The sequence below is a fragment of the Poecile atricapillus genome, chromosome 6 (assembly GCF_030490865.1).
Source record: "Poecile atricapillus isolate bPoeAtr1 chromosome 6, bPoeAtr1.hap1, whole genome shotgun sequence".
Classification (NCBI taxonomy): Eukaryota; Metazoa; Chordata; class Aves; order Passeriformes; family Paridae; genus Poecile; species Poecile atricapillus.
This window is the reverse complement of record NC_081254.1, coordinates 5,459,728-5,487,422: the sequence shown is the minus strand read 5'-3', so window position 1 is coordinate 5,487,422 and position 27,695 is coordinate 5,459,728. Positions and strand designations below refer to the sequence as shown.

Genomic DNA, 27,695 nt, shown 5'->3' with positions numbered 1-27,695 from the left:
TGAGATCCCTTCTAAGGAATCTGGAACATCTTTGCTTGGTCTCAGACTCCTCTTGTTCCCAGGTGCTGTAGCACATGGAGAGGAGACACAAAGGTGCCAGTCACCCAAACGACTTGAGAAATGTATTTTCTGTGAAGAGCAAACACTGACAACCAGGTTAAAGCCTCCTCTATTACCTCAATCTTCTCCTGCTGTTGCCAAAGACCAGACAAAGGCAGCTCATGACTTGTCTCAGTGAGTGAACTGATGTCTCCAGCTCTAACCACTGTTAACAAGAAACTTCAGAAGAGAAATTGTTTTCAGGTGTGTTTCAGTCACGGGCTGGGCTGCAGAATGCCCGTGATTGTGGCTGTAAATCCACTGCTCTGCAGTCTGGACCGTGTTACAGCCTTGCATCCTCACACCAGCAATGCACAAGAACTTGGTGCTTCAGAGATGGGAATGTGTTGCTGAAGCAGCTGCTGAGCAGGGCTAGTTGGCAAAGTCAGCAGCTGTGGCTGCTGCAGGAGCAGCATTTGGTGTCATAGGCTTGCAAAATGACTCCTCCATGCAGATTGGGGTGTGTTGGACAGAAGGCTTTCCTAGAAGGAGAAAGCAACCCTTTGAACTTGGCAATTAATGACTCACTGACGCCCTAACAATCAATTTAGGCACACTGAGTTGTTAAATGATGCCTTACTGTTTGCTTATGTACTTCATTTGGGATCCTTGAAGGACTCACCAGGTGGGATAGGTGGGAAAACACTCCCTTCAGAGAACTTAGCCAGCTGTCATGTGGTTTTTGAAAAGCTCCTTGTTCTGTCTAACTTAGGGCTCATTTGAAGTAGTCTGTTCTAAATGGAAGTGAGTGAGGCACAGGAGCCTTTTTCAGGCATTAATAAATGACTGAAGCTGCTGTGTTTTCTCCTGGAACAGTAAACACATAAAGCAACATTTCCAGTTTGGAGCTGATGGGCACCAATGCCCTTTGCCAGAATGTGCTGTGGGCAGTCCCAGAGCCTGGGGCTGTAGAAATGGAGCAGGAAAGTCTTGCACAGGTGGTTTTCAAGTACAGAAAATAGTTTATCTGCTTGGTTGCTGCAGCTCCTGTGCTGCTTAGGTTCCTCAGTGGTGGTTCCAGGATCAAGCTGTCCCTTAATCCTTCACAGGTGACCCTGGATATGTGACAGGCAGGTTGGACTGCAGTTACAGCTGCTTGTCTTGCCCCTGTTGCTCATGCTAAAGTAGATATGGTGGCATAAACAGTGCTTTAAGAGCTGTAGCCTGTTAAATCTAAGGACTGGCAGTGGTTGTTTCTCTGGAGTTTTCCCCCATCCTCCCCACTGAGCTTGTCTCTGTCAGATGGAAAAGGTGCCACATGTCAGCTAATGATTTGCTTAATAGCATGGTTAGGCACCAGAGCAATCAAACCAGTGACAGAGTTAAAATTATCTCCTAATTAGGCTGAGAATCAAAGAAATCCTGGCTTATGGGAAGAGGAGGGAAGCAGGGAAAGAGTTTGCATTTAAATGCAATTCTAGGAAGGTTTGGGGCATCGAGAGAAGTTCGTGTCACCCCATGAAGGTGAGCCTGACACTTGCATGAGCTACCTCTAGCCAGACCAGAATGAGCATTTTTAAGCCTCTTGCTGGGCTGTAAATAGCGTGGGGAAAGCTTATTGAAATCTGTTTGGGGCTGTGCAGGCTTTATTTCTGTTTAGCTTTGTAAATTCCATTTATACAAGGTCCACAAGTCCTGATTTTTCTTACCCTGCCACCGCCTACGGCTGTGTCAGAGGTGTCCCAATGCCAGCTCCCTGAAAAGAGCTGCTGTGATCCAGTGACACCTTTAGTGTAGATCAGCAAGGGAGCAGCACCACAGCGTGAGATGGAGTTGGCTTTGCACACTCACAGCATTCAGCCAGCAGGGACAAGGGTGTTCTTGTTTCCTGCTGGGATTTCTGCAGGGTGTTGGGGGTTTTACACATCAGGGGTGCTGCTCTGTCCAGGGAAATTGAGGATCCAACACTTGGGTAAGAGGAGTGAGTTTTATGAGATGCTTCGCTAGAACTTGCTTTTTTTTTTTTTTTTTTTGGAGAACCAGGTATTTAATCTTCCTTAGGTGGGACTTTCTGTCTGGAAGATGCAGAATTCCAAGAAAAAGGAGTTTGATGTTAACAATCAATGTGCATGAGAATATTCCCTCTGCCAGACGTCATCCCCTGAACTTGCCACACTCTCTCCTACAAACTTGCCAACGCATTTCTCACCAGCCCACCAAACCAAAGGAGTGGTGCTTGCTCAGTGGTCTGGGAGATGATGCTTCTGCATTTTTCAGTGTTCTGTAAGGGTAGAGGTTTTGCTTATCCAGAGAGTCATGGTGTCAAATTAATGACATATTTTACTGGATTTAAATCCATCTTCCCTATCTACAAAAGGTGAGCAGAACAGCAGTTATTGCTGATCAGACTTATTTACTATGTCAGCCTGTCAGACTGGCTACTGTGTTGTTAAACATACTGTATATATTAATAACAAATAATATTTGAGAAACAGGACTGGTCTCACAAATGTTTCCAAGCCAAGGACCACACAGACTGTGTTCTAGACTGTAAAACTGTTACTGCCTCTCTTTGTTACTGTTAAAAATTGAAATACTGTGTTTTTTTGAAGTGTTTGGTGGCCCTTGCTCTTGCTGCAAGTAGGGGCTTGTGACAACTTGGTGATCATCTTGTTCAGAAAGGCTGGAACAGGCCAAAGCTTCCTCCTGCCCCTCTTTCCAAGTAAATCATAATTTCATAAATACCTTGTTAGCATTTGCATGCTGAAAACCTCTCAATGCCAGAAAAAAACAAACTCAGGTGAACTTAAATTAATTCTGTTCCTCTTGCTTGCAGGCATATTGGAATGAATCTTTCTGGGTTCCTAATGTGGAAAAGAAATTTATCCCCAGAGGAGAAGGGTGTGCCGGTCACCCACCATTCAGGTGTGATTCCCAGGCTGTATTCAAACTCTTGGTGTTGTAACTTTGCCTGAATTCTTTTCCCAAGTTTATTAGTGATATTCTTGAATTACAGGAAGACACAGTGTAGAGATGAGACTCTTGCCTTTTTAAACTGATTTCAAAGCACTCAAGTACCCTGTGCCTGCTGTGCAAAAGGGCAAGATAAAATTTGGGGAGGGCTTTGTACGACCTCGTTGGTGATGGCACAAGGTCATTGGGAATGTCACTGCAGAAATGGTGCTTGTCTGTAGACAATCCATATGGGATGTGCTCTGGCTGAGTGGATTTGCTGGGTTCTTGCATTCCTGAGCAAATACGATTGCAGCTGGTGCAGTGTCCTGCAGCGTTGTAGCAAGGCTGTGACCTGTGTGCTCCTGTTTCCCTGCTCATCTAGCTACTGCTTTCCCAGCTTCGTGCTTTGTGCGTGTTTTCAGTTTCCATCGTGACTGTTTCCCCTCAGAAATGAGTGCTCTTTGATATTTAGTCTGAACTTGATGTAAGTGTTCCTGGTTTGCGTGTCTGCAACAGTGGTCTGCTTTCCCACTGAGGATTTTTTTTGCCTCCAGAGCTCTTTATGGATTCTCCTTAGTATTTGTCTGGACAGCCACTTATACTGCTCCCAGCCAGCTATTTTAGTGCTTCTCTTAATGCTTTCTCAAGGGCTAATGTGTTTTCACCGCTGTGCTGGGAAAGCACGCGAGGTTTTGCCTCTCCGAGGTGGTTCCAGAGTGCCATCAGGGCTCCTGCTCCCCAAAAGGATAAGCTCTCTGCTTGGAAATGCCTGGGCTTCCTACCTAAACTCATTACTTTGCTGCTTTCTGTCTGATTTTAGCAATAAGCTTTGTCTGCACTGAAACAAAAACAAACAAAAAACCCGAAAACCAGCCAGAACAAACAAAAAACTCTGTGAGAATAGGGGGATCTGCTTTCGATGTCTCACGCGAGTGTTTGTGGATGTCCAAGCTTTCCGCAGAGCCTGTTGGAAAGAATTGTGACTGGCAGCTGTGGCAGCTAGCTGTGGTTCACTTACAAATTGCTTGGGTCCAGTTCATCCATCAGCAAAGTAGTGTAAGCAGGGAGGGATGAAAGGAATGGATTGTAATGGAGCCCCAGCCCTGAATCACTCTTCCTTTATGTCTGGACCTTCCGAGTTATTGATGGGTGTTTTGGGGATGATTTCAAGCTGCAGGTATCAGACTGCAGAGCTCTGATCCCAGCAGATTTCACAGGCTTTGAAGACCAGGCAGAGTCCTAGCAGCACGTTAGCTGGGGAAACTTGCTCTCTCTGTTGTTTGTTCACCCAAACAGCCAAAATCATTTTAAAAACGAAGGAGAGAGAGAGAGGGACTTTTGTATGGGCAGATAGTGACAGGACAGGAGGGAATGGGTTCAAGCTGCCAAAAGGCTGGGATGGCAGGAAGAAATTGTTCCCTGTGAGGGTGGGGAGGCCCTGGCACAAGTTTCCCAGAAAAGTTGTGGTTTCCCCATCCCTGGAAGTGTCCAAGGCCAGTCTGGATGGAGCTTGGAGCAACCAGGTCCCTGCCCATGGCAGGGGCTTGGAATGAGATGGGTTTGAGAGTTCATTCCATCCCAAACCATTCTGGGATTCTGTGATTCTCTCTGGCCTCTTAAGGCTATCCCCACAGAAGAGCAGAAACCTGGGATTCACAGCTGAAAGAGCTTTTAGTTGTAATTAGCATTGGATCAAAGCAAAAGTCCTGCTTCCCAGGGCTATTTAGCGCAGTGAGAAAGCATTAAAAAGGTTCTTGGAAAGAAGGTATAGAGAGTATCTGATTCTGTGTGAGCTGAGCCAGCCTCCTCACTTGGATTGAAAGCATATGTTTTGAAATATGTTTTGAAGTCCTTACCTTGATGCCTGTCGTTTTGTGGCTTCTCCACAGAGGCTTTTTTTTTTTTTTTTTGCTCTGTTTTGTGCGTATGTTTAATTTTCCAGAGAAGAATGGTTCAATTTTCATTAACTAACTGAGACTGTCAATGAAAATACAAACTCTAAAGGTGTCTCTGACAGCTTGTGTAACTCGGAGCCAAATTGTAAATTGCCTTCTTCTAGACCACTGAACACCTATCACAGTGTATTAAACCCAGTTTAATTGATTTGGAAAAGCTTTAAGGAAGTGATCAAACCAAAGATCTCCTGTTACTTTCCATTCCAAATCCCTCTCTCCCGGGATAATCTCTTTTCCCAGGACTATTCATTCTTAAATGGCCTTAATGACTAGAAAAATGGTCATTTTTCTAATGGTTCATTTCCAAGGATTCTAAATCTCTCTTAATATGAGTTATTACCTCAGCCTTCATATAGGGAAGAGGTGTGAACTGCAAACCCTTTGCAACATGGGTGTCTTTGATGTGTGGCTTGCAGTTTATAATTGGGAAAGTAATTCAAATCAGCTTTTTGGGACTGGCTGTTGAAAATGGATTTGTTTTGTATAGGATCCTCCTTGTGTCTTATTCTTTGGATGAAGCTGCAACAGTTTCTATGGGGAGAAAAAACTGTAGGTAGAGGTGTAAACACAGTATATTATATGTTGTGTGCTGTTAAAACGAAGTAAAAATACTTGAGCTGAAACAATTTTAAAAATTTCAGTTAAAATCCTACTAAAACAAGCCTTGTGATCTGGGGGATAGAAAGTTTATAGAAAACGGTATTTTAAAACAAGGAACTGGAATGAAATATTTGGGTAATCCTGGTTTATCACACATGCTGGCAATGGTTAACTTTATAAGTTAGGGGAAGTCTTAGGTCTGTTTATCTTTAAGATTCTTTAGTGATTTTAACTTGGATGTCTGGACTTAATCATTACATAAATGAACGGTGGGTTTGTGCGTAGTGCATGTCCATAAACCCTGTTTTGTTTGGTTTTGCCAAGACAGAGGAGGGAGGTTTGGGAGGGGACAGAGTGGGTTGGTGCTGAAGGTGGCCTGGCCGCTGTGGTGGCACCTAAAGGGGAGCAGCAGCCCTTCCCAAGGGCATCCAGCCTCTCATCCCCACAGGAGTGATGGATGTGACTGAGCTTTGAAGGTGGCACTGGCTGTTAGATGAAGTGATTGACTTCATTATAGCTTTCCTAAAAATTTATCTGGTTGTGCCTCCGTTGTGCTTTCGTGCATTTGAGCATAATTGCATTCAGTTTTGTAGCACAGCAATGCCATGCAGGAGATGCTGAAATGAATAGCTCTGAGCTATTAGGAGATGCTGTTGCAGTCATTCCCTTTATCAATGGTCAATTAAATAAAACCCTTTTGATCTCTGGGCCTCCTGCTTTATTTTGCCAGAGATGACTGATGATGAAGCAGTGAGTGTTCCAGTCAGCCCCACCCGCTGCCAAGCCTGGGTTTGGGGAGCAGTCCTACAGGTGATAAAAGCTTTTCCTCCTCCAGAGGAGCGAGTCTGTGTTTCTGAAACCATGCACAGAATGCTGCAGGATACCCCATGGGTGCTGCTTGTGCTGTACAGAACCCCACTTTCCTGTGGTTAGGGAGATGGAGCACCTCTGCTGTGAGGAAAGGCTGAGAGAATTGGGATTGTTCAGCCCCAGGGAAGAGAAGCTTTGGAGTAACTTAATTGTGGCTTCCCAGTAAGTGAAGGGAACCTGCAAAAAGAGAGACTATTTATAGGGAGGAATGGCTTTAAACTGCCAGAGGGGCAGGGTTAGAATGGATATAGGGAAGGAATTCTTCCCTGTGAGGGTGGGCAGGCCCTGGCACAGGGTGCCCAGAGAAGCTGTGGCTGCCCCTGGATCCCTGGAAGTGTCCATGGCCAGGTTGGGCAGGGCTTGGAGCAGTCTGGTCTACTGGAAGGAGTCTCTGCCTGTGGGAAGAGAGGGTGGAACAAGATGATCTTTAAGGTCCCTTCAAACCCAAACCATTCCATGGTTCTATGATTTCTATTACCTCCTCCCCTCCCAGATAGGCTAGGTGAGATGAGCAGGGAAAAGCTGAGCTGGGAAACCTTCAGAACTGAATTTAACACACTAGTGAAGTATCAGGTTCCAAATTAACACGTTTGTGCTCTTCCTGCACGTTGTTAGTGTGTCAGTAAAGATCTGCCTCTGCAGAGCACTGCCTTTCACTCATGCTTTAACTTCTGCCAGGCTGCCTCTCCAGGCACGTACCTGTGGCACACAGGAGGTGAGCATTGCACCATCTCCTCTCTCAGGGTGCAGGAGGGAGGCCATCCTGCAAAGTAAGTAAAAGTACATCATTAAACAAAGGACATTAAACATTAACATGTAGAGATATCAAGTTTGCGTGTAAGTGTCCTTGATCTGTGGTGTGGTAGCACAATGAAATGGAGTTCTTTAATGGCTTTAAGACATTCATATATTTTTATTGGAATTTTTTTTTGTTTCCTTCTGCTGCTCTAGTCTTGCCAGGGATTTAGAAGTGAGAGTTGCATGGTAGCAATCTTTACAGCAGGCAGCGTATCCAGGGGGAGAACGTCAGGCATCCACCCTTTACCAACTGGAGGATTCTTCCAGGGCTTCATGAGAGGTGTGTGGGACTAGCAAAAGGTTTGATTTTTACTGTACTAATCACAGCTGGTGGTAAACTGCTGCAAATTGATTGTAGAAAACAGGGAAGAATGCCAAGATGAATGTTTTACACTCTTGTATTTCTTCCAGAAAAAACCTGGCCAGTGTTAATTGGCTGCAGGTATTTGTAGCCAAACTTAGTTTTTTGCTTAGGATCCGAACTTGTGAGAATCAGAGTACCTATAAAGCTTGTCTGGCACTTCAGGACAACACTCTTAAACCTGCCTGCTGAGTGCCTCATAAAGGATTCAATCCTAAAGTGAATTTGGCCTCTAGGCTCTCCCTGTAAGGCTGATAATCCAAGAGAAGGAACCACTTTTTGTGGATTGACTGGATGTGACTTTGTGGGCACAGCCTCTTGCTGTCTGAGAGTACTTACCTTTCTGTTCCACCACTTTTTGGACCAAACCCAGGTGTAAGGTTAGCCAGAGAGATGAGACTTTTCTTGTGTTGTGCTTTCCTGCAGGGAATTGATGGTGTAGGACTCCTGCCACAGTGGGATGTGCTGGGCTGCTTGCAGGATGTTGCACCTCACAGTATTTCAGAGCGTGCAGATCCTCCCAAGCTGTGCCTGTGCTGGCGCTGACTCCCAGGTCTGCAAGAGCCTGCTGTGTCTTTTCAAGAGCTGAAAGTGAGGTTCCCTCATTTCTGAGTTTATTTCCCTGGAAAACCAGTGTGAGCTGGCTGTTCCCCAGCACGCACCGAGGCAGAGGAATTTCCTTGCACTTGTGGGAATCTCTCTCTTGTTAACTCTGCTTATTGTTTCATTCTTGATGCTGGAAGTGCAGGGATGTCAGTGAGGTGCTGTTTCCTCACCGGGAAGCTCTTTTTGCAGTGGGAGAAGAGGGGCAAGAGCTCTCATTTTAAACTGGCTCTGACAGAGGCTAAAGAGTTGCCTAATGGGGTTTGGGGAAGGAAATCAAACAAGAAACCAAACAACAAAAATAGCTGAGCTGCCCTGGGAAAATTGCTGAAGGGAATCCATCTGATGCCTTCTCTCTTAGTTATTTGGCTGTGAGTGACTGAGAGAGACAAAACCCCTAAAATTAGTGAGGTCACTGAATTCTTCAAACTTTCTTTAAACAGTGGTTGACAGCCCCTTTAATTTTGAAAAGAGTTATAAACCTTTGCAGTAAGATTCAAGTGATGAATCTGGATTAGTGAAAGGCATTTAGCTCTCGAGTTTCAAAGCTGACAACAGGTTTAAATGTTTTGTTTGGGTTCTGTGTTTCAAGCCTTCAAGATTCAAAGGAATTAAAATTCTCAGCTTTTTTTTTTTTTTCCAGTAACCATGAGGATTGCATTAAAGAAGTGGAATCCAAACCAAACTTTGCTCTAGTTAAGCAAAAATATTTTCATGGTGAAACCGTGATCTGGCATCACAAACTGCCAGGGAGAAGTTCCAGTCCTGTTTTGTGTTGTCTGCCAGAGGTAGGAAGAACTGTGTGAAGGTTGGACGAAAGAGAGAGTGTGAGGGTCTGCCTATCATCTGTCTTAAGTTAGGAATAGGGTAATTCTCTGTAAGTTGTTGACACTTGCAATAAAATGAAGATATAGACTGAGAGAAGGTTTTGGGTTGGGGTTTTCATTTGGTTTTTAGCTGGGGGAAAAGTGATGTGGATGGTGGCAAGGGAAGCACCTGTTAAAAGCAATTCTGCCTGACTGATGTGCTTTACACATCAGCTCAGTTTTTTTCCCCTTTATTGCCTCTTCTTCCCTCTCTTGTCTCTGAGAGGCTCAATCAAAGCCATCAAATGCAGTGATGTTCCTGCTTAACAACAGTTCCTGCTGCAGTTCCTCATTTCAGTATCTCCAGAGCAGCAGTAATGCCTGGGAGAAAGGCAGAATGAAGGTTGAGGAACAGTTACTTCATCCCTGCTTTTTCCTTTTTTTGCAGAGAATTAATCTCCTTCTTCCTAGCCCCTCTTCCTCCTGGACACTGTGGATTACCTGCTTCTTTTTAGGCAGATGGGCAAAGGAAGCAGGATGAAAAGGGAGTATTTATAGCTTACCTCCTGTTTATGTTCCCTTCCTAGCAGATGTGATAGAGCTTTGTACTAATGCTGGAAGAAGAGAAAATTCAGGCAGGAATGAGAACTGAGGCAAATGAAGATAATCTGCTAACGCGTAGGTCATACAAAGTGCTTCCAAATGTAAAGAATAACACTTCCCACGTCTTGCTGGCGTTGCCTTTTTTTTTGTGTCCGTCTACAGTCTGATTTTAAAATACAGAAGAAAAAAAATCCACACAGAATAGCACTGCAGTTCAAACAGGTTCTCGTTTGCTTGACCTTCATCCGCATGAAACGCTGCCCTGTGGAGGCAGTGGGCGCAAAATGTTCTTTTTGGTGCAAAATCTGACCTCTTGAGTGGGATGGATAAGGGCGTGCTGTCAAAGAGAGAGAGGAATGAGTTCAAGCCAGTGGCGTTTAATCAGACAAGTGTTTGGGTCCTGGGAGACAAGCTGTATGCTTGAAAAAGGCAGCAGTTTGGACTTAGAGAAAACTGTGCTCAGGAGTACATGGCTTGTTGCTATCACTGCGAGGGCACAGCTCTTGGGTACAGGGGCTTTCCCCACTGCTCTCCCTCTCCAGCCAAATCCCTGCGGGTTTGCATGGATGCAGTGTGAGCAGAACCCTTGCAGGAGCAGGGGGTTTATGTGTTTTATCACATCCCAGACTCCAAACAGCAGCCCATTGTATGCCCGGAGGGAAATACTACACAGGTGTATTGGCTGTGTGAATGCATCCAGAGACCACAGCAACAAGCTGCAGGAGGCCTTCCATACAGGGTTGCAAATCCCTGGTAAAGTTGGGCTCAATTTCAAAGGAAGATTGAGAGAAAAAAAAAAAAAAAAAAAAATTATAATAAAAATGTCAAAGAGAGATCCTGGGAATAGGCAGTGGTGTCCAGGCACCTGAGAAAGAAAAGAAGTGGGTGAGAGATGCAGGCAGACATCTCCAATGGCAGATCTGTTTAGATCCCTTTGGAGGTGTCTGAGGAAGGCAGGGGGGGATGCTGAGGAGGAATTAGCAGGAATTAGCTAAGTATTAGAAGTTGGTGGGGCAGTACCTGGGTGCCGGCAGCAGGCCGCTCCCTCATGAGGTGCCGCCATCTTCTCGTTGTCACCCTGCTGCCCTCATCACCCCCCAGTGAGGGGCTGCTGTGGGCTGGGAAGATGCTGTGGGTGCTCTGAGCCCCACACTGGCCTTTTGTGAAGGGTTTTATCGGCAGACTGGTTTAATAGTCACTGGGAAGGGATGTCTGGGGCTGAGGGGGTCTCTGAAGGCTGTGTGGGATGCCTGATATTTGGGGTGTCTGGGGCTGAGTGGTCTCTGAAGGCTGTGTGGGGTGTCTGGGGCTGAGGGGTCTCTGATATTTGGGGTGTCTGGGGCTGAGTGGTCTCTGAAGGCTGTGTGGGGTGTCTGGGGCTGAGGGGTCTCTGATATTTGGGGTGTCTGAGGCTGAGGGGGTCTCTGATATTTGGGGTGTCTGGGGCTGAGGGGGTCTCTGATATTTGGGGTGTCACGGGGCTGAGGGCTCTGATATCTGTGGGGTATCTCAGGAGGCTGAGAAGTGTCTGGGGTTGAAGCATCTGTGGTCTCTGTGGGGTGTTTGGGGCTGAGGGGTCTCACTGTGGGGTACCCAGGGGATGAGGGATCTCAGTGTGCAGTGTCTAAGGGTTTTCTGGGCACTTGGATCCTGGATAAAGTGTTGGGTTAGGGAGAAAGTGTTAATTTCAGCCTGTTTCTTGATATTGTCTACTTTAATTGGCAGCAAATCAACTTTCTCTTAGTCCAGTCTGTTAAGCCAGTGAGGAGTGGTGACTGATCTCCTTGCCTTTATCCTTTTATCCTGCATCCTCCTGTCCTGTTCCTGAGGAGTGAGGGAGCAGCTGGCTGGGCAGCTGGCCCCAGTCAATCCCTCACAGCTAAATGTACTTAAATCCAGTTAGAGCTTCTGTGCTGGTGCAAAAACACTGGCTGCATTGGGAAGTCACACATCACATCTCTTGGACAGCAGATTTCTGGTCAGGACATGGTTTTGCCCTGAGTCTCCTTTACTTTGCAAACAGCTGGTGTGAAGGGGGAGGAAAAGGGGAGGACAGAAGGGGACTTTGAGAATTTAGGATCAAAGTACTGTTTAAGAGAGACCAAAATGTAACAGATTGAGTACAGGAGCAGAAATGAGGTAAAGATGGATAAATGGAGCCCTTCAGCATGTTTGAGGTGGGTGGCTTGGGTTGCTGCTTGGGGAAGCTCACAGCAGTTTTCATCCCTGAGACTCTAGCCTGGAGGTTTTAGGATAACCACTTTTAGAGCCAGGAAAGACATTCAGTGTTTCATGCAGCAAAAGTCAGGATAGAGAGGAAAATAGCTGCTTCTTGTTGGAAAAGGTGAGCTGCTTTGTATCAGACTTAAGGCAGCCTCATATAAAGGAGTCCCCTCGTAATTTGTAAATTAGATGTTGCCAGAAGCACTCGCAAACATGTCTCAAATGCTTTACTTGTAGTGAGAAATTTTTAGGCAGAAAATGCCCTGTTTTTCACAAAAGCTCTGCAGTTCTTGCTGCACTGGTACTCCAGATACTGAATTAGCAGCATGTTTTACTTGGGTTCTAGAGTAATGTTCACCTTCTTTCATGCTTGTGGTGCTGTTTTTTTTTTTTCTTCCTGGCCAACTTATTTTCTGATTTTCATTAGTGTTTGGAGACTCAGAGTTGTTAGCATTCCATCATTGATAATTACATACCTGGAGAATGGGAGCTGCTCCCTCTTTTTCTGTCATAGAGCACTCACTGGTAGCTAGAAGGTTGATGTTTTTTCCAGCAAGGCTTTGATTAACTTTGTCACCAAGTTAGTATTGAGAAAGCTACATCAGGACCTATAGAGTTGCTGTTGTTTTTACCTTTGACCTGGACCAGGCTGGAGGAAGCATTAGTTTTAGACAGAGAACTAGGACTTTTTTCCTCTTGCTTCTTTAATCATTTTGGGATTGCAGCTGCTGCATAACCCTGAGCCTCTTAACATGCATCTTACTGCAGATAAGGCAGGAAATGAAGGATCTGATGGATGTGGAATGTGAATTCCTGTGTGTGCTCTTATGAGACCCAGAAAGTTTTTCCTAGTGTTTAAAGCTTCCCATTTCAGCAGTCTGGCTTTGGTGCTTGTCACACCCCCAAGTATTACTTATTTTGGGAGAGGTGGACAAGTCTGTCTCAGCTGAAATTTGGGTGCAGTTATTCCACACTTCGTTGCCAAAGGAGTTGTTGGCTGTTTTCCTGAGGGCCAGATCTGGTCAGTAAAGCTTGAAACGAATTCCTCTCTCTGCCCTGCACTGCTCTGATTCCCAGCTTCAGCCTTTTAGCATCTTTCTGTATGAAGCTGTTGAACTGCAGACATGGAATAATGGGTTCAAACATTTCTCACCATCTCAATTTTAAAACAACAGTCTCCCTTCAGGAATAAAAATGATGGATGACTCTTTAAGCTCTTGCTAACCTTGGATGACATATCATGGCATCTTGGTTTCTGCTGAGTTTTGAGTTCATTTGTTCCTTTTTTTTGCCTTCCTGCCCAGTAGAGACTGTTTTTGTCGATAAGGAATTGTACCAGCAGCACAGTTCAGAGCTCCAGAAGTGACAGATACAAGTGTTTTAACAACATCTCTCCTGTAAAATTTTCTGGCAGCACACTGCTGGGGAGGGGAGTGTTGGGGAAACAGAGGGGTTCAGCCTACATTGGGATGCAAGTATTGTGCAAGGGGTTAAGTCTGAAGACACGCTCTTTTTGATGAGTCACCTAACATGCCCTGTTTTTTTTTCAACCTGTTTTGCCTTTTCCCTGTTTTGTTTTATGAGGGCAGGAGGCTTCTGGAGTGAGCTTGTATCTGTCAGATACTCATAGCCTTAAGGTAAAGTCTTTGCATGTGCTACCTGATTATATCTTCCAGCTACATGGTTATTTTGCAGTGGGATAGTGCTGGGTTTAGCAGGGTGTAGGGTGTTCTGAGAACTGCATTTCTGGGCTGCTGTTCACATCTGGTAGAAAGGCAGAGTCCTGCTGTGCAGTGTTTGAAAAATGGATGAATTATGTTGTGTAGAAGGGGAGAGTGAAGCAGTAAAAACCTCATATCACTGTGCTGTGGGATCAGGTAAAACAGGTGTATAAACAGTCTTTGGGGTAGTGCTCACTGACTGAGGAGAGTTTGTGTCTCATTGAGTGAATTCTGCCCACTTGTTTTTGTGTCTGATACTATTTTTGGAAGGTTTGAAATTCCCCCCTCCTTAGGTAAAAATTGGTTCTGAAAATCGATTTGCATGTGGTACCACATCTGATCCTTGAAGCTTCTGACTTTGTTAATAATAGTAATGCTAAGACAACAGAGCTGGATTTGTACAGTCTGTGGGGCTGTAGCTGTGTTTTTCTCAGTTTTGAGTCTAAAACCTGTTGGTTTTTGGGTTTTTCTTGAGTAGGAGGGGTTGTTCAACAGTAGCACATGTCAGAGAGTCAAGAAGATTTGCCTATGTCACTTGGAAAAAGGCAAATTTCCCCTTTGGTTCCCAGCACACAGGTGTTTTTTACAACATTACTTCTGCTGAAACATTCAACTTCCTACTTGAGTTACAGCTGCTTGGTGCCCACTTCTTTTCCTGTGTCTGATTTCACCCTGGGAAGCTGAAAATGCAGTTGAGAGGAGCCAAATTGAAAATGACTGATTTTCGTTGTCAAAACGGATAGAAATGAAGTATAAATACAGCACATATCACAGTGAATTTCTAGAGCTGTCAATACAGTGACCATTAGGGCCAAAGGTCCTGCTTTCAAGAAAGATTAGTGGAAATTATCCTTGGTTTGGATATCAAGCTTCAGAGGACAAGGAAAAGAGCAATTAAATACATTTCAAGTAGGTTATCAAAGGCAACCTCATGAAACACAGAGGTTTGGACAATTTGGCAGAGCAATAATCAACAACCTGGGTTTTGTTTCCAAACTTCATTAGAAATTTATTTAAACAAGTCCTCCCTGAAGATACCTTTATGAAAATGTATGTTTGGCAGCTGTGTTTTAGCAATCAGCAAAGAACAAGTATCCCAGGCCATAGGAATGTCCAGATTGGACAGCAGCTGTTGAAAAATCTGAGGCTAGCCCCTGAAATATAAACCAGCAGAGACAGGTGAGAGCTGGTGTGTTATCCCTTAATATGGTTTGCAGTTGGGCTGTTTTGTATCAGAGTTGTAATTTCAGTGTTAGGGAAGGATTAGTATATAACCAGTGTAATATCATCTAAAAGATAGATTTTTAAATCAGTCTGGTTGTAGATTTTCATGGGCAAATGAGTCTCTTGCTAAGTTTACAGAAAATACAAACCCATTCATGTACGTTCTTCCTCTTGGGCTGTTGTTTTTTATTTTTATAGCTCAGTATTACAATTATTGCTTTTTATGTTGGAGCAATTTGTTCTTCTATGCACAGGCATGTTTACTACTTTGTGTCTCAGAGTTTGGCTTCCCTCTGTAAGGACACAAAAAAAGTAATGTTGGCATGGGAAACAACCAAAGAGGATGAACCTGTTAATCCACAACTCTAAATATCCCTCCTGCTTATGTAAAAAACTTTATTTTTTAACCTTTAAAGACTTGTGCTTTGACATGATTTCTGTGCTGTGTCTGTGTAGTAAATGGATTTCTTAAAACTGACCGTGTGGCTTCAAAAATACCTGTCACATTAAGGAAAACAAGGCACAGCTGTTCTGTTGGGCTCTCAGCTCAGCGTGCAGAGAGCGAGGTGTGTAGAGGTGAACTTGGCGGAGGGGGGAAACCCTGTGGGGTGACAGATGGGAAGGGAAGAGGCTGTTCCTGACAGGCGCTCCGGGTTTGTGGCTGTGCCTGGCACGGCCATTGGGGAAGGGGGGCACAGGAGGTGCCAGATCCTGCCAGACTCTGAACATTTGTCCTTTTTGCTGTGTTTTCCAGGTGCATCAGCGGCTGTCTCCGTGGCAGAGCGTGAGAGTGGTGTATTGCAGTACCGTAGTGCCCTCTGATGGTGAGTACACACGTGCACCAGCTCCTGCCTCACTCGGACTTCCCTCACTCACATTTCATTCCCTGCCCCCTTTTCTGGTGGAGGCTTTTTTTTTGGCCGGGCACCAATCCAGTTTGGAGCTAAGGAAGCGACAGAGAGAACAACGTCAAGAAGAATTAAGGCAACGGGCAGCTTTTCTATGAACTGTCCTTGCAGATCTGGAGGGGCCTTATAAAGAAGGATGGAATTGCATGCAACTGTCCAAATCTCTTTGCCAGACTTCTTTCTCATGTAGCTGTGAGGTCTGTATGATCCCTACCCTTCAGGGTGCTGTCCTTCCTGGAGGGAGGTGCCTGAGGCTGGAGCCAGGCTCTGTTCAGTGGTGCCAACCACTAGGATGTGAGGTAAAGGGCAGAAACTGATGCACATGAAATTCTACCTGGATGTGAGGAGATACTTCTTCTCCTGTGCACTGGAACACGTAGCCCAGAGAGGCTGTGGAGTCTCCCTCGCTGAGGATACTCCAGAACCATCTGGACACAATCCTGTGCCAGGATGTGGGCACTAAAAGCTCTGGGATGTCCCTGCTCGAGCAGGGAGGTGGCACTAGAACACCCACTGTGGTCCTGTCAGCCTGGCCCTACCTGCCCCCTTAAAGTCCATTTATATAACAAAGTGCAGCTCATATCAGCTACATGTCAAAATGGTCAAAAGCATCATTTACTGCAGTGAACAAGTTGTGAAGCCAAGACAATGTTATTCCTTGATTTGAATTCTGGGATGGCTCAAACACGGGGCTTTTTTTGATAAGGTTGTCAGAGCATAAAGCAAAAAGATGCACTGGTGAAACTTTAAAAACTCTCAGTGTGCCACAATGCAAAGAGGAAAGGAGCAGCTTTCAGCTCGCTGCCTGCTTAACATCTGCATGCTGTGCACAAGGAGTCGAGCACTTGTGCTGACAGACACATTGAGCATTGAGTGGATCCTCTCCTTGCTAAGGCTTGTTAATAAGGTCTGAAAGCTAATAAATGAAAGGTTCCTGCTTCCCCTGCCAAGATAACAAGTGTGCAAAGACAAAGAGAAACATGACTGCTCTGCAGAGCTTACATGAGAACCTGGGGGCTTAAACAGGTAGAAGTGTAGAGGATGTGTAAGGCTGAGAAAATGTCTGCCTGTGCCTGATTTCATTTTACCTTTCTTCATGTTGTGCTTGAATAATTCTCTCATTATTTCTTCCAGTATCTTTACCAATAGCCAACACTGACTTCTTTGGCCACACTTTTTTCTTTTGCCTGTACTCCGTTTTGACCTCATTTATTGCTCAAGTTGATCTTAAGCAAAAATGAAAATATTTAAAAAAAAAAAATACCCATGACCTGTTGCTGGTGCAGATATGATTGAGTCAAAACTTCGTGGTGCTTGGATGGAACTCAAGCCTCAAAGCAACCCCACGCTTAATATAGCATGTAAAGCTTCTCAAATCCTCCATGGTCTCATTTAGCACCGTTCCTGGCCAGGCTGTAGGTGACTGTAAACGTAAGTGACACACACTTGTATAAAATTAATTTCTTCTACTTGTCCCATGCATTTAAATCCTGGATTAAAATTTAACTAGGGGAAGATTGGTTGAAACCTTAGCTCTGTAATTAGTGAGGTGCCAAATGCTTTGTCCACTTAGTAACTTGTGAAGTAGATGCAGAAGACACACAGGGCTGTGGGAGAGAAGTGAGGCAGCCATACCACAGGGGCTTGTTAATGACTTTTGCTGGAGCTGCTGGCTGCTGTCTGTTAGGTTTGTGTTGTTGTGTCCTTCAGATTTCCTTCTTTTCTTTGCCTCTTCCCTCTTCAATGCAGTAAAAATCTGGCCAGCATTACTTGTGTGGGAGGTGATGAGAGGATCAACCTGGACTTAAGGACTTTCCCTGCCAGTGAATTAAGCTAGAAAATTACTTTTACAAGGTTTTTGCAAGGAAAACATAAAGCAGTAAGTACAGACTTACTGACCCTATCTTTTGAAGGGAAGTAATTTGGTCTTTAATATTTCACCTAAGCTAGAAATCCTAGTGAAAGGCTTTGTTTGTGCTCCTAATGCTGATGACTCCTAAAATGCAGCAGGGCTGTTCCTGGTAGGCACTTCCTCCAGACCTGGCAGTCCTGGAGCTCTGGTTGTAGTACTGATGGGGATAAATGGAAAAAATATCAATGCAAACATTTTTCTCTCTTCTGCTCTGCAAAGAACTGTCTCACTGCCTGTGTGGTCCAAGGGAGCATTTTAAATTTAAAGAAAACCTGATAGCTGGTGTCATAACAGCTGCTGCTAAGGAGCTCTAAATTTTGTCTGGCAGTCCAAATAAAACACTCTGCTTTATTTCTTTCCAGTAAATATCTGATTGTTGTCTCTGAATTCTGTGCTTCAAAACACTAAAGCTACTAAAATCCTGTCAGATGTCTGAGTCTTGAGAATAGACATTGATAGGTTTTCAATTACTGGGGCCTCTTAGGATGCTTTAGTTGTTTTAGGTGTCCATACTTGGTTGCTTCCATCTAGTCCTTAAGGACTTGAAGGCAGCAATCCCTTGCAAGAGGGGAAAAAGCTTTTTTATGCTTGATTCATTTCATGAAGGTTTGTGATACTTAAGAATGAGAATTCTTCTGGCTTTGTGAAAGTGCACTTGGTAAATCCTTTCTCAATATCCAGGATCCCCCAGTTTTGGAAAGGTGTGTTGCCCCAGGACTTGTCCTCATAGTTCCCTTTGCTAGTTAAAATAACATTATTTGCCTCTGTTTCTACTTCTGTTGACTTTTTGACTGACTAGTTTTGATGTTAGCTGCTTAAAATGACTTAGCAAGTCAATCCATGAGTTCAGTGAGTTTTAAGGAGACAGGAGTTGACCAAAGCTACAACAGGTTGGGATACTGAGGCAGATGAATTGTGGGCGGGTGTGACTGCACCATCCTTGAGACACAGCAAATGCTCTGAGGAATAAAAAACCCTGTATGTTTTTACATAAGAAAGATACCTATAAAAGCAAATCATTTTGAGGTGTGCTGTTATATCTTAGCAACTACCTCACTTGAGGATAGTTATGACTGTGATTCAGTAAAGGGTTTAGGGAATATGAACTTTTAACTTCTCTTTTCTATGTATGGATCTCACGAAGCACACAGAGCAGGCTGTGGTAGTAAAATAATAACCAGCTTACAGCTCATACAGGTCACTACCATAGGTTTTATAATAACAGAAATCCTCAAGAATGCCCTCAGAAAAGCTCTTGGCAGCACCAAAGAAATGGAAAATCTTGTTTCATCTATACCTAAGTAGTAATGCCTGTCTGGAGAAGTACAAAGCATATTGATCCCGTGAATTTTAGATGAAATGACCTTGAAGCCTAAACTCTGAGTGCTGCTCTCCTACAGCCTCATGCTACTGACTGCTTTCTTACATGTCTTGCCTCAGGACAAGGAGGAGGAAACCAGAACTAAACTGGAATAAAAACATTTGAAGTGGGTCCTTCCTTGATGTTTCCTAATAGACACAATCTGCCTTTGTCTCCTGAGCTATAAATCCTGATATGAACACTAGTGTTTTGTCTTCCATAGTCCAAAATGCTTTTATTCTCAAAACCTAACCAAAACATACCCTGCTGCCATGGCTTTTGGATATCATGTTGCCTTTAGAACACAGGTGATTGTATTTAGAGTATTTTTACAAATTACAGAAAATTGCTGCCAAGTTACCGGAGTGAGAATCTCAGCTATACCTCCATTTTTCTTTGGCCACATATCTTGAGAAAACCAAAAGTCAGATTATAATCAGGTTTGCCTCTTTCTCCGTGGAACAAGTAGAGAAGATGTGTTACCTTCTAACGATAAGCTTGTGTTTTTGTTGTCTCTGTAGAAGTGACGGTGGTTTACCAAAACGGGTTGCCTGTGATTTCTGTGAGTCTTCCATCGCGGCGCGAGCGCTGCCAGTTCACCCTGAAACCCATCTCAGACTCTGTCGGGGTCTTCTTGCAACAGCTGCGAGCAGAGGACAGAGGAATCGATCGGGTTGCAATCTACTCAGCAGGTACTCCTGTTTGCAAACTGATTTACTTGCCAGCTGTTTGCATCCGGCCTTTTGCTTTTGAAGTAAAAGTTTGCTGTGGTTCGACCTTCCTGAAAGAGCAGAAGGGAGCAATGCTATTCCTAGAGTGAGAATATTGTGTAGCCAGGGCTGCCAAGGAAATCAGTCCTAATGGAGATGTTTTCTGGTGAGTTCCCTACTGTTTAATAGGAAAGAGGCAAGCCGTGCAACCAACATTGAGGCTCAATTTATAAGGAATTGGGTGTGGAAGGTGGTACACAGGAAATATATCCATGTCTCACATTTCAGTTGTCCTGGCAAAAAGCATCACACTTTGGAAAAAACAGAAAGCAAACAGCTGGATTTGGGATGGTGTTGCAACTTAGCCACAGCGTGTTTTAAGTCCTTTGTTCCTCCTGCTTAGTGCATCATCTGTGTTTTCCTTACAGATGGCACACGTGTGGCCTCCTCCACAGGCATAGACCTGCTTCTGCTGGATGACTTCAAACTGATCATTAACGATGTCTCGTACCATGTCAGACCACCAAAGAGAGGTAAATCAGCCTGCTTCTGCTCAGCACTGGGAGTATACTTCAGCATTCAGCTCCCTGCTTCATTGCAACATGCTTTATTAACTTGTTTAGGAGCATGAAGCCTTGTAGTTTCTAATCCTGCCCTTGGAGCCCAATTTAGAGATAACCAAGTGATCAGAATAATCGTTAATGAAAAGCAGATATTTCATTCTGTTCAAACCTAGTGCCCCCAGCCCTCAAGAGAAATAAACAAAGAAATAGAATTCCTTTTAATTTCTAAGTTTTTCACAATTTATTTTTTAAATACTAAAAAGTAATTTAATTTAACTCATTCTGAAGGAATACAATACAAGATGGGAATTAGATTGAAACTTAGATTGTCTGGTTTGGAAGAATAAATTTTTGCTTCCCCTGACAGCTAACATTGTTTCCATTTAAGTGTGGTACTTTGAATATTGCAGATAAACCTCAAAACCTTGTTAGCTACCAAACAGTGAAATAAAGAAGACTGTGCTCTTAGGAGGTTGTGTCATGAGGAATCAGATAGGAAGGGAATGGAATCCAACCTATTTTGAGTCAATAAGAAAATCCATTTCAATAATATTATTTGGACGTGTGTGATTTTCACGATGTGAAAGCTTCTGCAAGAAGCTTTTGAGACACTTCATTATTACTGGGGGAGGCAGGAGCTCAGTGGTTTTATCTGCTCTCTTTTTTCTGGGCAGTTTCATAGCCTTCATAAAACACCAGGTTCTTGTGTGCCCGTAGTTACCTCTGAGGATTTAAAAGGGACAGCTTGGGAAATGCTGTTCTGTTTGGCTCTTGCCTCACAGATGTGGGGAATTTTATTGTTCTGTTAATCTGGAATTAGGAGTGCAGTGCTGGGTGAGGTGGTCTTTCTCCCCTAGATGTGGGGGAGACTGACCTCTACTAGAGATGATTTTTTTTTTCCCATCTCATTAAAAGTACCCTTAGCAGAAAGCTCTCCACTAAGACTGGATATCTAAACCACTGGAAATCAAATACACAAAGAAGTTACTCTGCTCTGTCACCCTCTGAGTGCTGGTAGGTGAGCTCTGGGATCACCAAGGTTACAGGAAATTGTCTCCTAGGATGCACTTGCCGAGGAGATTTCTATAGTTTGTGCTAAAATGAATGTGCCTGCAAACAGGCACTGAGATTAGTCCTGTCAGACTTTTCAGCTATTCCTTTTGCATTTTGCAAGATCACCCTTGTGTATTTGAAAATGGAAATACCAGATTACTGTGTTTTTATATAAGTACTTCTTGATGGTCACCTCAGTAGGAACACATAGATTTTTATTCGTAGGAGAACAGGAGCCCTTTAACTAAAATGAAATTATGTACTTTGTGTGTCTTGGCACAGGCAAGTGAGTCACTTTTTTCCCTTGAGCTGCTGGTGTTAAAACTTAAGCTGTCCATAGCTTTTTGAGTTGGTGAAATCATATTTTGATAACTTTAGGTGCAATTCCAGGGATGGTACAAAACTTATTTTTTTAAAAACACCTATTTTTTTTTATTTGGGTAATGTCAAAATCTTTTGCTTTAATTTCAAATTGCCTTTTTTTTTTTTTCCCATGTGGGCTGGAAGACAATACAAGTAGTCCCAACTCCTTTACAAACTGGTATCCTCTAGGAATGTTTTTTGAGTCTGAATGCAAGGATAAAGATGTTTTCGAGTCGTGTCCCCGTTCTTGTTTCTAGATCCTTGAGGGAGAACTTTGCTCCTTTGCAGGCACCACAGCACGAGGTGTTACCCACAGCACACTGGGAAAAAATTCTTGGCACTGGCACTAAAAAATGCTGCTGCTGAGGCTGTTGTGGGGTCCCTAACCCACAACGTTCAGTTGCCACCAACTCTGGTTGCTGGTGGCCTGTAGTCTGAATTCTGCCTGTCTTGACAGCTGGTGTGATGGATTGTAGGTAGTTTAGTTCGTTTGCCTTGTATATAAATATTAATCGGAAGCAGCTGTTGACGTCTGGCCAACTTTATAGGACTTCTCTCTTTTCCTTGTTCTTATCAAATTTTAGGAACATCCAGTAGCAAAGCCTGGTTTTCTTCCAAGGGAATCACGTTGTCTTAGAGTGCTGGAGCTCTTCCAAAGACGACTTTGTTGAGAAGATAGTTCTGTTCCTTTCCGGTGCAGACTGATAGCGGTTTCCCAAGGGAACGTGAGAAGCCCTGTGGGCACAGGTGTATAAAGCAGCCTCTGTTTTTCCCTAGAGCTCTTAAGCCATGAAAATGCCACGACGCTGAATGATGTCAAGACGTTGGTTCAGCAGTTGTACACAGCCTTGAGCATTGAGGAGCACCAGCTGAACAAGGAGAAGGAGCTGATAGGGAGACTAGAGCAATTGAAGGAGCAACTAGCACCTCTAGAAAAAGTAAGGAGTTTCTCTGCATGTTGTATTTATCCCCCAAATGCAGCCTGAATGTATTTCCAGGTTTTAATTGGGTCCCTGGCATGCCTGAAGTAGTTTTAAGATCACTGAAGCAAGTGTTTACCAAACCATGTCTGCTGCTGATTTCTGTGGAAATATTTTGTTTCCTTGCTTTAGGTAATTGGAATTGAGCTTGTTAGTAAATAAAGACTGGAGCTAATGCAACAGAATGTCCCTGAACATAGAGGAATAAATACTTTCCTGAGGCATTTAGAGCATGCTCAGAGTAAATATAGGTGGCAGCAAGACAGGAAAAGAAGTTCAGCTTTGTTTGTATAAGCTTATTTTTTCTATTTTGTAATAAAATCATGTTTCAAGCCACTTAATGTTACTATTAATATAAGGGACTATTTTTACATTATTATCTCTTAACAATACTAACATAATTACTTCTGAGACTGCAAGGTGTGTGTTTCTGCCTTCTGCAGGTAAGGATGGAGCTCAGCAGGAAAGCAGAGAAGAGGACAACCTTGGTGTTGTGGGGAGGCCTGGCCTACATGGCCACTCAGTTTGGGATTCTGGCCCGCCTCACCTGGTGGGAATATTCTTGGGACATTATGGAACCAGTCACCTATTTCATCACCTATGGTAGTGCCATGGCAATGTATGCTTATTTCGTAATGACCCGCCAGGTAGGACTTGTTGTGCTGATATTGACACTTCAGTAGAAGACTTTCTCTGGGCTCTAATCCCTAGAAAAATAGCAAAGTTGTGCTTGGTAGAAGCTGCTTTGCCCCTTGTCCTGTTGGAACCCAGATGCTACTTGCTTAATTTGTGCTGGCCAGGGAGGTGGTGCGTGGCTCTGGGGTGTTCCCATGGTGGTCCTGGATGATTGTCTTACCAGAAATGTATTTCTGTGTTTGGTGACTGACTGCTGTAGCCAAACAGATTCTTCTGCTGGCAGCTGTGGTCAGTACAGACAGGTATGGCTGCATGAGGTGCCTTCTGAGCTTCAAGGAAGGTACCCCTCTCCCACGCCACACTGGCCTTTTTTTAAAGAGCCCAAGGATCAGGCATTTTGTTGGAAATGCCTTTCACAGATCTAGCCTCCCATCCAGATGAAGAATCTGTCTCCGGATCCTTGGAATTGTGACAGATTCTCTATGGATTTTCTAGTGCATGGTTTGTCTCATCAGCCCGCAGTCCTGCCTAAATAATGAGGAAGGGAGGGCTCAAAGTGTCTCTGCTGTCAAAAGACCATCAGAACTGATGCTCCAGGTGTTCCAGTGTGGTGTCCCAAGGGTCTGTCAGCTGCATCATTTCAGGGACAGTATTTATAGCTTTTCTCCCTCCTTTTTTTCCCCACAAACTTGTCAGTATGAAATGTTAGTTCTTGTTGTCTCTGTGTGGAATGATTCACGCACTGGGGACAGGAGGAAGGTGGTAGTAACTCACTGCTGGAGTGTAACAAATGAGTAGAGAAGCAAATGTCTGACTTTGCTGGGTCTGGCTGGGATGGAGTTAATGTTCTTCAGAGCAGCTGGTGTGGTGCAGTGCTTTGGCATTTGTGACCAAGACAGCCTTGGTAACACAGCAGTGCTTTTGCTATTGGTGAGCAGTGCTGGAACAGCATCAAGGCCTTCTCTGGCTTTTGTTCTTCCCTGGTCTGTCCCTTCCCATCCCTGGGAATAGGCTGGGGTGGGTGAGTTGTTGTGAGGAAACACATCTGGGACAGCTGCCCTGAGCTGACCAAACTGATACTCCATACCACATACTGTCACATTTTCCAATAAATTGGGAGAGAGTTTCTCCAAAGCAGCTGTTGCTCAGAGTCTGACTGGGCACTGGTCTGCTGGTGATGAGTGATTGCTTTTGTATCACTCTTATATTATTGTGGGTTTTTTCCTCAGTTATTAAACTGTCTTTAACTTTACACTTAACCTATTTTCTCTCCTTTTTTTTCTCTTTAGGAATATGTTTATCCAGATGCCAGAGACAGACAGTACTTACTATTTTTCCATAAAGGAGCCAAAAAGACACGATTTGATCTAGAGAAATATAATCAACTCAAGGATGCAATTGCTCAGGTAACAAGAATTTTTCCAGAAACAAGATAAAGAAATTATTGCTTGCTAGCTCTTCATTACTATTAATAGACACACCTCAAGCAAGAATGAATGTATTTTAGGTTTTCAGCCCATTTTCTTGTCACAGCCCCACTGCAATCACTGAATTGGCTTTGATATTCCCAGGAATAGAACTGCTGGAAGTGTAAATCAACATGAAACCCATATCAATCTTTAAGGGCCTTTCAGAAACTGCTGGCAAATCTTGAGTTGTTTCAGACTCTTTATGCCTCAGAGGAGCCTAATTCAAGATTTCTTTTCTTCTCAGCTCCTACACACCAGATGGATTTAGTGAGGAATGAAAACTTGAATCCATTCAGTTCAGTTCTTCCTGATGTAGCACTTCAGTGCAGTCCTGGAAAATAATGTTCAGAAAATGTAGCTGCATTGTTAAAGTCAGTGGGGGCAGATTTCTCAGACTCTGGAGACAGACACTCTTGACAGATGATCCACATTGTGGGATCTGTTCAGCGAAGGACTCGGATAGAGACGTTTCCTGGTGTTTCTCAGAGCCTTATTGCAGAAGGATGGCGTGAGCAGAAGAAGCAGAGTTACCACATTCTCTTTCACTGCTCTCTGTCATCCTTTATTCCCAGGTTCTGGAAATGGCAGTGTCAGATACCCAGGGCAAGATGAGTTCTGCCCTTGCCGTGCATAAGGAAGGACCCACAGGTGTTCCTGGGGTTTCTTATGCCATGTTGAATACAGATGCCATTGGGTGGCCATATTTTCCTGGAGCTTTTGTTCTAGAATCGACCATCCCTAATAATTGAGTTGGATTGTTGGGTTTTTTTGTTGGCTTCTTTAAAGAAAAATATTCCAGTGAGTTTACAGGGATCCAGATTTTCCCCACCCTATTCCTTTAAGTGTCTGTGTGCAGACAAGTTCAGAGAAATACAGCTGAGAATGGTTTTCCTAAATATGAGCCTGCAACTTTATTTCACTCTTTTGTGATGAATTTCCTGCTGGACAGGGAAGAAACAAGGAAATATGGGAAAGCTTTTCTTTCTCTAAAGGGAAATGGTGTGGGGGGAAGTTGTTTTGGGAGCTTGTGCTTTATAAAGTGTCTTTTACTTTTAGGCAGAATTGGACCTTAAGAGGCTTCGAGACCCACTGCAAGTTCATCTGCCCATCCAGCAAATTTCTGAAAAGGACTGATCAGCAAAGAAGCTCTGAACCCCGGCAAAAAACCTGTTCATAGCTCTTGCCTTTTTTAATTAAAGCATTGCAGGTGGAAGCTGGGACGTGGTGTGGGGGGTGGAGGGTTTTTACCTTTAATCAAGACAAAGGACTGTAAAGGGGGAAAAAAAAAATCTCTTAAATCTGAAGATGGGACATCGTGGAATGTTAGTTCTGAAAAGGGCTTGGCAAATAGTCACATTTTAAAAACTGTCAGAATATGGTGATTGTGTACAAATACAGGATTGGAGGGGTACATGAAAAGAATGTAATGCTGGGGTGTAGGGGTGTCTTCTTCCAGCTTTGCAGGGTCTGCCTCTTGATAAGACACCAGCAGCCTGCTTAGCTTTTTAAATTTTCCTTTACCTGATTCCAATCTCTCTCTCTCTCGAAAAAAAAAACAAAAGGAGAAAAAAAAAAAAAAGAACAAAGAATCCAAGCCACCTGGAACTCTGGCTGGTGATCAGAACTTGCACTCCACCGCCATTAACACGCACACTTCTGGTCAGACCTGGTCTCTTTTATAAAGTTACTACAAGACTGCTTTCTACTGGAAAACCGTGAGCTTCCCCTTCCCAGCCCACCCCCTGTGCTCCACTGACTTCCTCCTTTGCTTATTTGTAGCACTGATTGGTTGTAGCCCAGTGAGAGAAGGAATGAGTTCTCTTCCGGACATTTGATAATCGATATTTTGGATTATTCCATAATAACTCTATAAACTTTGCATCCCAATGCCCTTGAGCTCCTCCTAGAAATCCATGGCAGCATTGCATGAGCGGTTTTTTTATATTCAGTCTTAAGGCAGGGAGGTTCCCCTCTTCCTACCCCAAATCTGAGAGCCACCTGGACTATGAAATTATGGAGGCTTAAAGAATTACAAGACTGTTGACAGAATCATGACTCCTGCTTTTAAATGAACAGTTTTGGAACATGGAATAATGAAACTTGATACTTGACTGCTTGTGTAATGGGATAGAAGGTTTCATATATCGTGAAAGCCTTTCCCTTGCCCAGAGGCTTTTTGAGAGCCTGGGGATCTTTGAGTGCAAGACACAGAACTGCTTTGGTTCTGTAGCACTTTCCCCTGATTAAGTAGCTTTAAGTGAACTTTGTGACCACAGGTCAGAATTTCTTAGGAGTGGCTAATGACATCTCTTGTTCTTAGCTAAAAAGAAATAAAGGAAGGAAGGTCAACCCATTGCCCTCTCTCTTAGCCAAGGCTGGCTGCTTTCTAAGCAGATAAAACATCTCTTCACTCAAAGCAGGTCAGTCTGGCTTAGCACCCTGCTGATAAATGCTGTGGAGACAGGATGAAGGCGGGAGAAGGACACTGAGCATTATATACAGAAAGGCTGGCTGCTTCATTCTGGTGTTTCACTACTACTCCTCACTGTGTCATGGAAAGAGGCTTCTGGTTTTTTTGGAGAACCGTGTTTTAAAAATATAGGAAAGAAAATAATTCAGTATTAACTAGATGCCAGGTGCCTTGCAGATGTGGAAACACAGCTGGGATTGTTGCCTCTTCTCACTCAGTGGCATGTTGGACCGAATGGGTGCATGTTTCTAGTTTTGTTTTTTTTTCTTCCCTTCCCCTTTTCCTCTGTCTTTCCATTTAATTGCATTGTGTGATTATTTTTTTATCTGTTTTATCCTGTTTGTGTGATGATGAGTTTTAAAAGGAAAAAAAGTGAACACAATCCTGTAGCTGAATCCTTGGTGTGTGTTTGGGATGAGGGAGGGAGCATGGAGAAAAGTCCTTCTTTAAAAAACAAAAAAACAACAACAAAAAAAAAACAAACCACCAAACCTGAACATGTGTAAAATCCTG

The 27,695-nt window shown here is 43.8% G+C and overlaps 1 protein-coding gene across 2 annotated transcripts in view; it reads left to right on the top strand.

Annotated features, from left to right (window-relative positions):
* MCU (mitochondrial calcium uniporter) overlaps positions 1-27,665 on the top strand; it is a 78,272-nt gene extending 50,607 nt beyond the window's left edge. Inside the window, exons 2-8 of one of the 2 annotated variants that reach the window (XM_058841322.1) lie at positions 15,513-15,582; positions 19,460-19,630; positions 20,077-20,181; positions 22,405-22,565; positions 23,051-23,254; positions 24,533-24,649; positions 25,773-27,665. In XM_058841322.1, the coding sequence (XP_058697305.1) occupies positions 15,513-15,582; positions 19,460-19,630; positions 20,077-20,181; positions 22,405-22,565; positions 23,051-23,254; positions 24,533-24,649; positions 25,773-25,889 (945 nt within the window). In that variant the 3' untranslated portion in view covers positions 25,890-27,665. Of the gene's footprint in view, positions 1-15,512; positions 15,583-19,459; positions 19,631-20,076; positions 20,182-22,404; positions 22,566-23,050; positions 23,255-24,532; positions 24,650-25,768 lie in introns of both variants that reach the window. The other variant, XM_058841323.1, reaches the window with a different exon arrangement.
* The last annotated feature ends 30 nt before the right edge of the window (positions 27,666-27,695 follow it).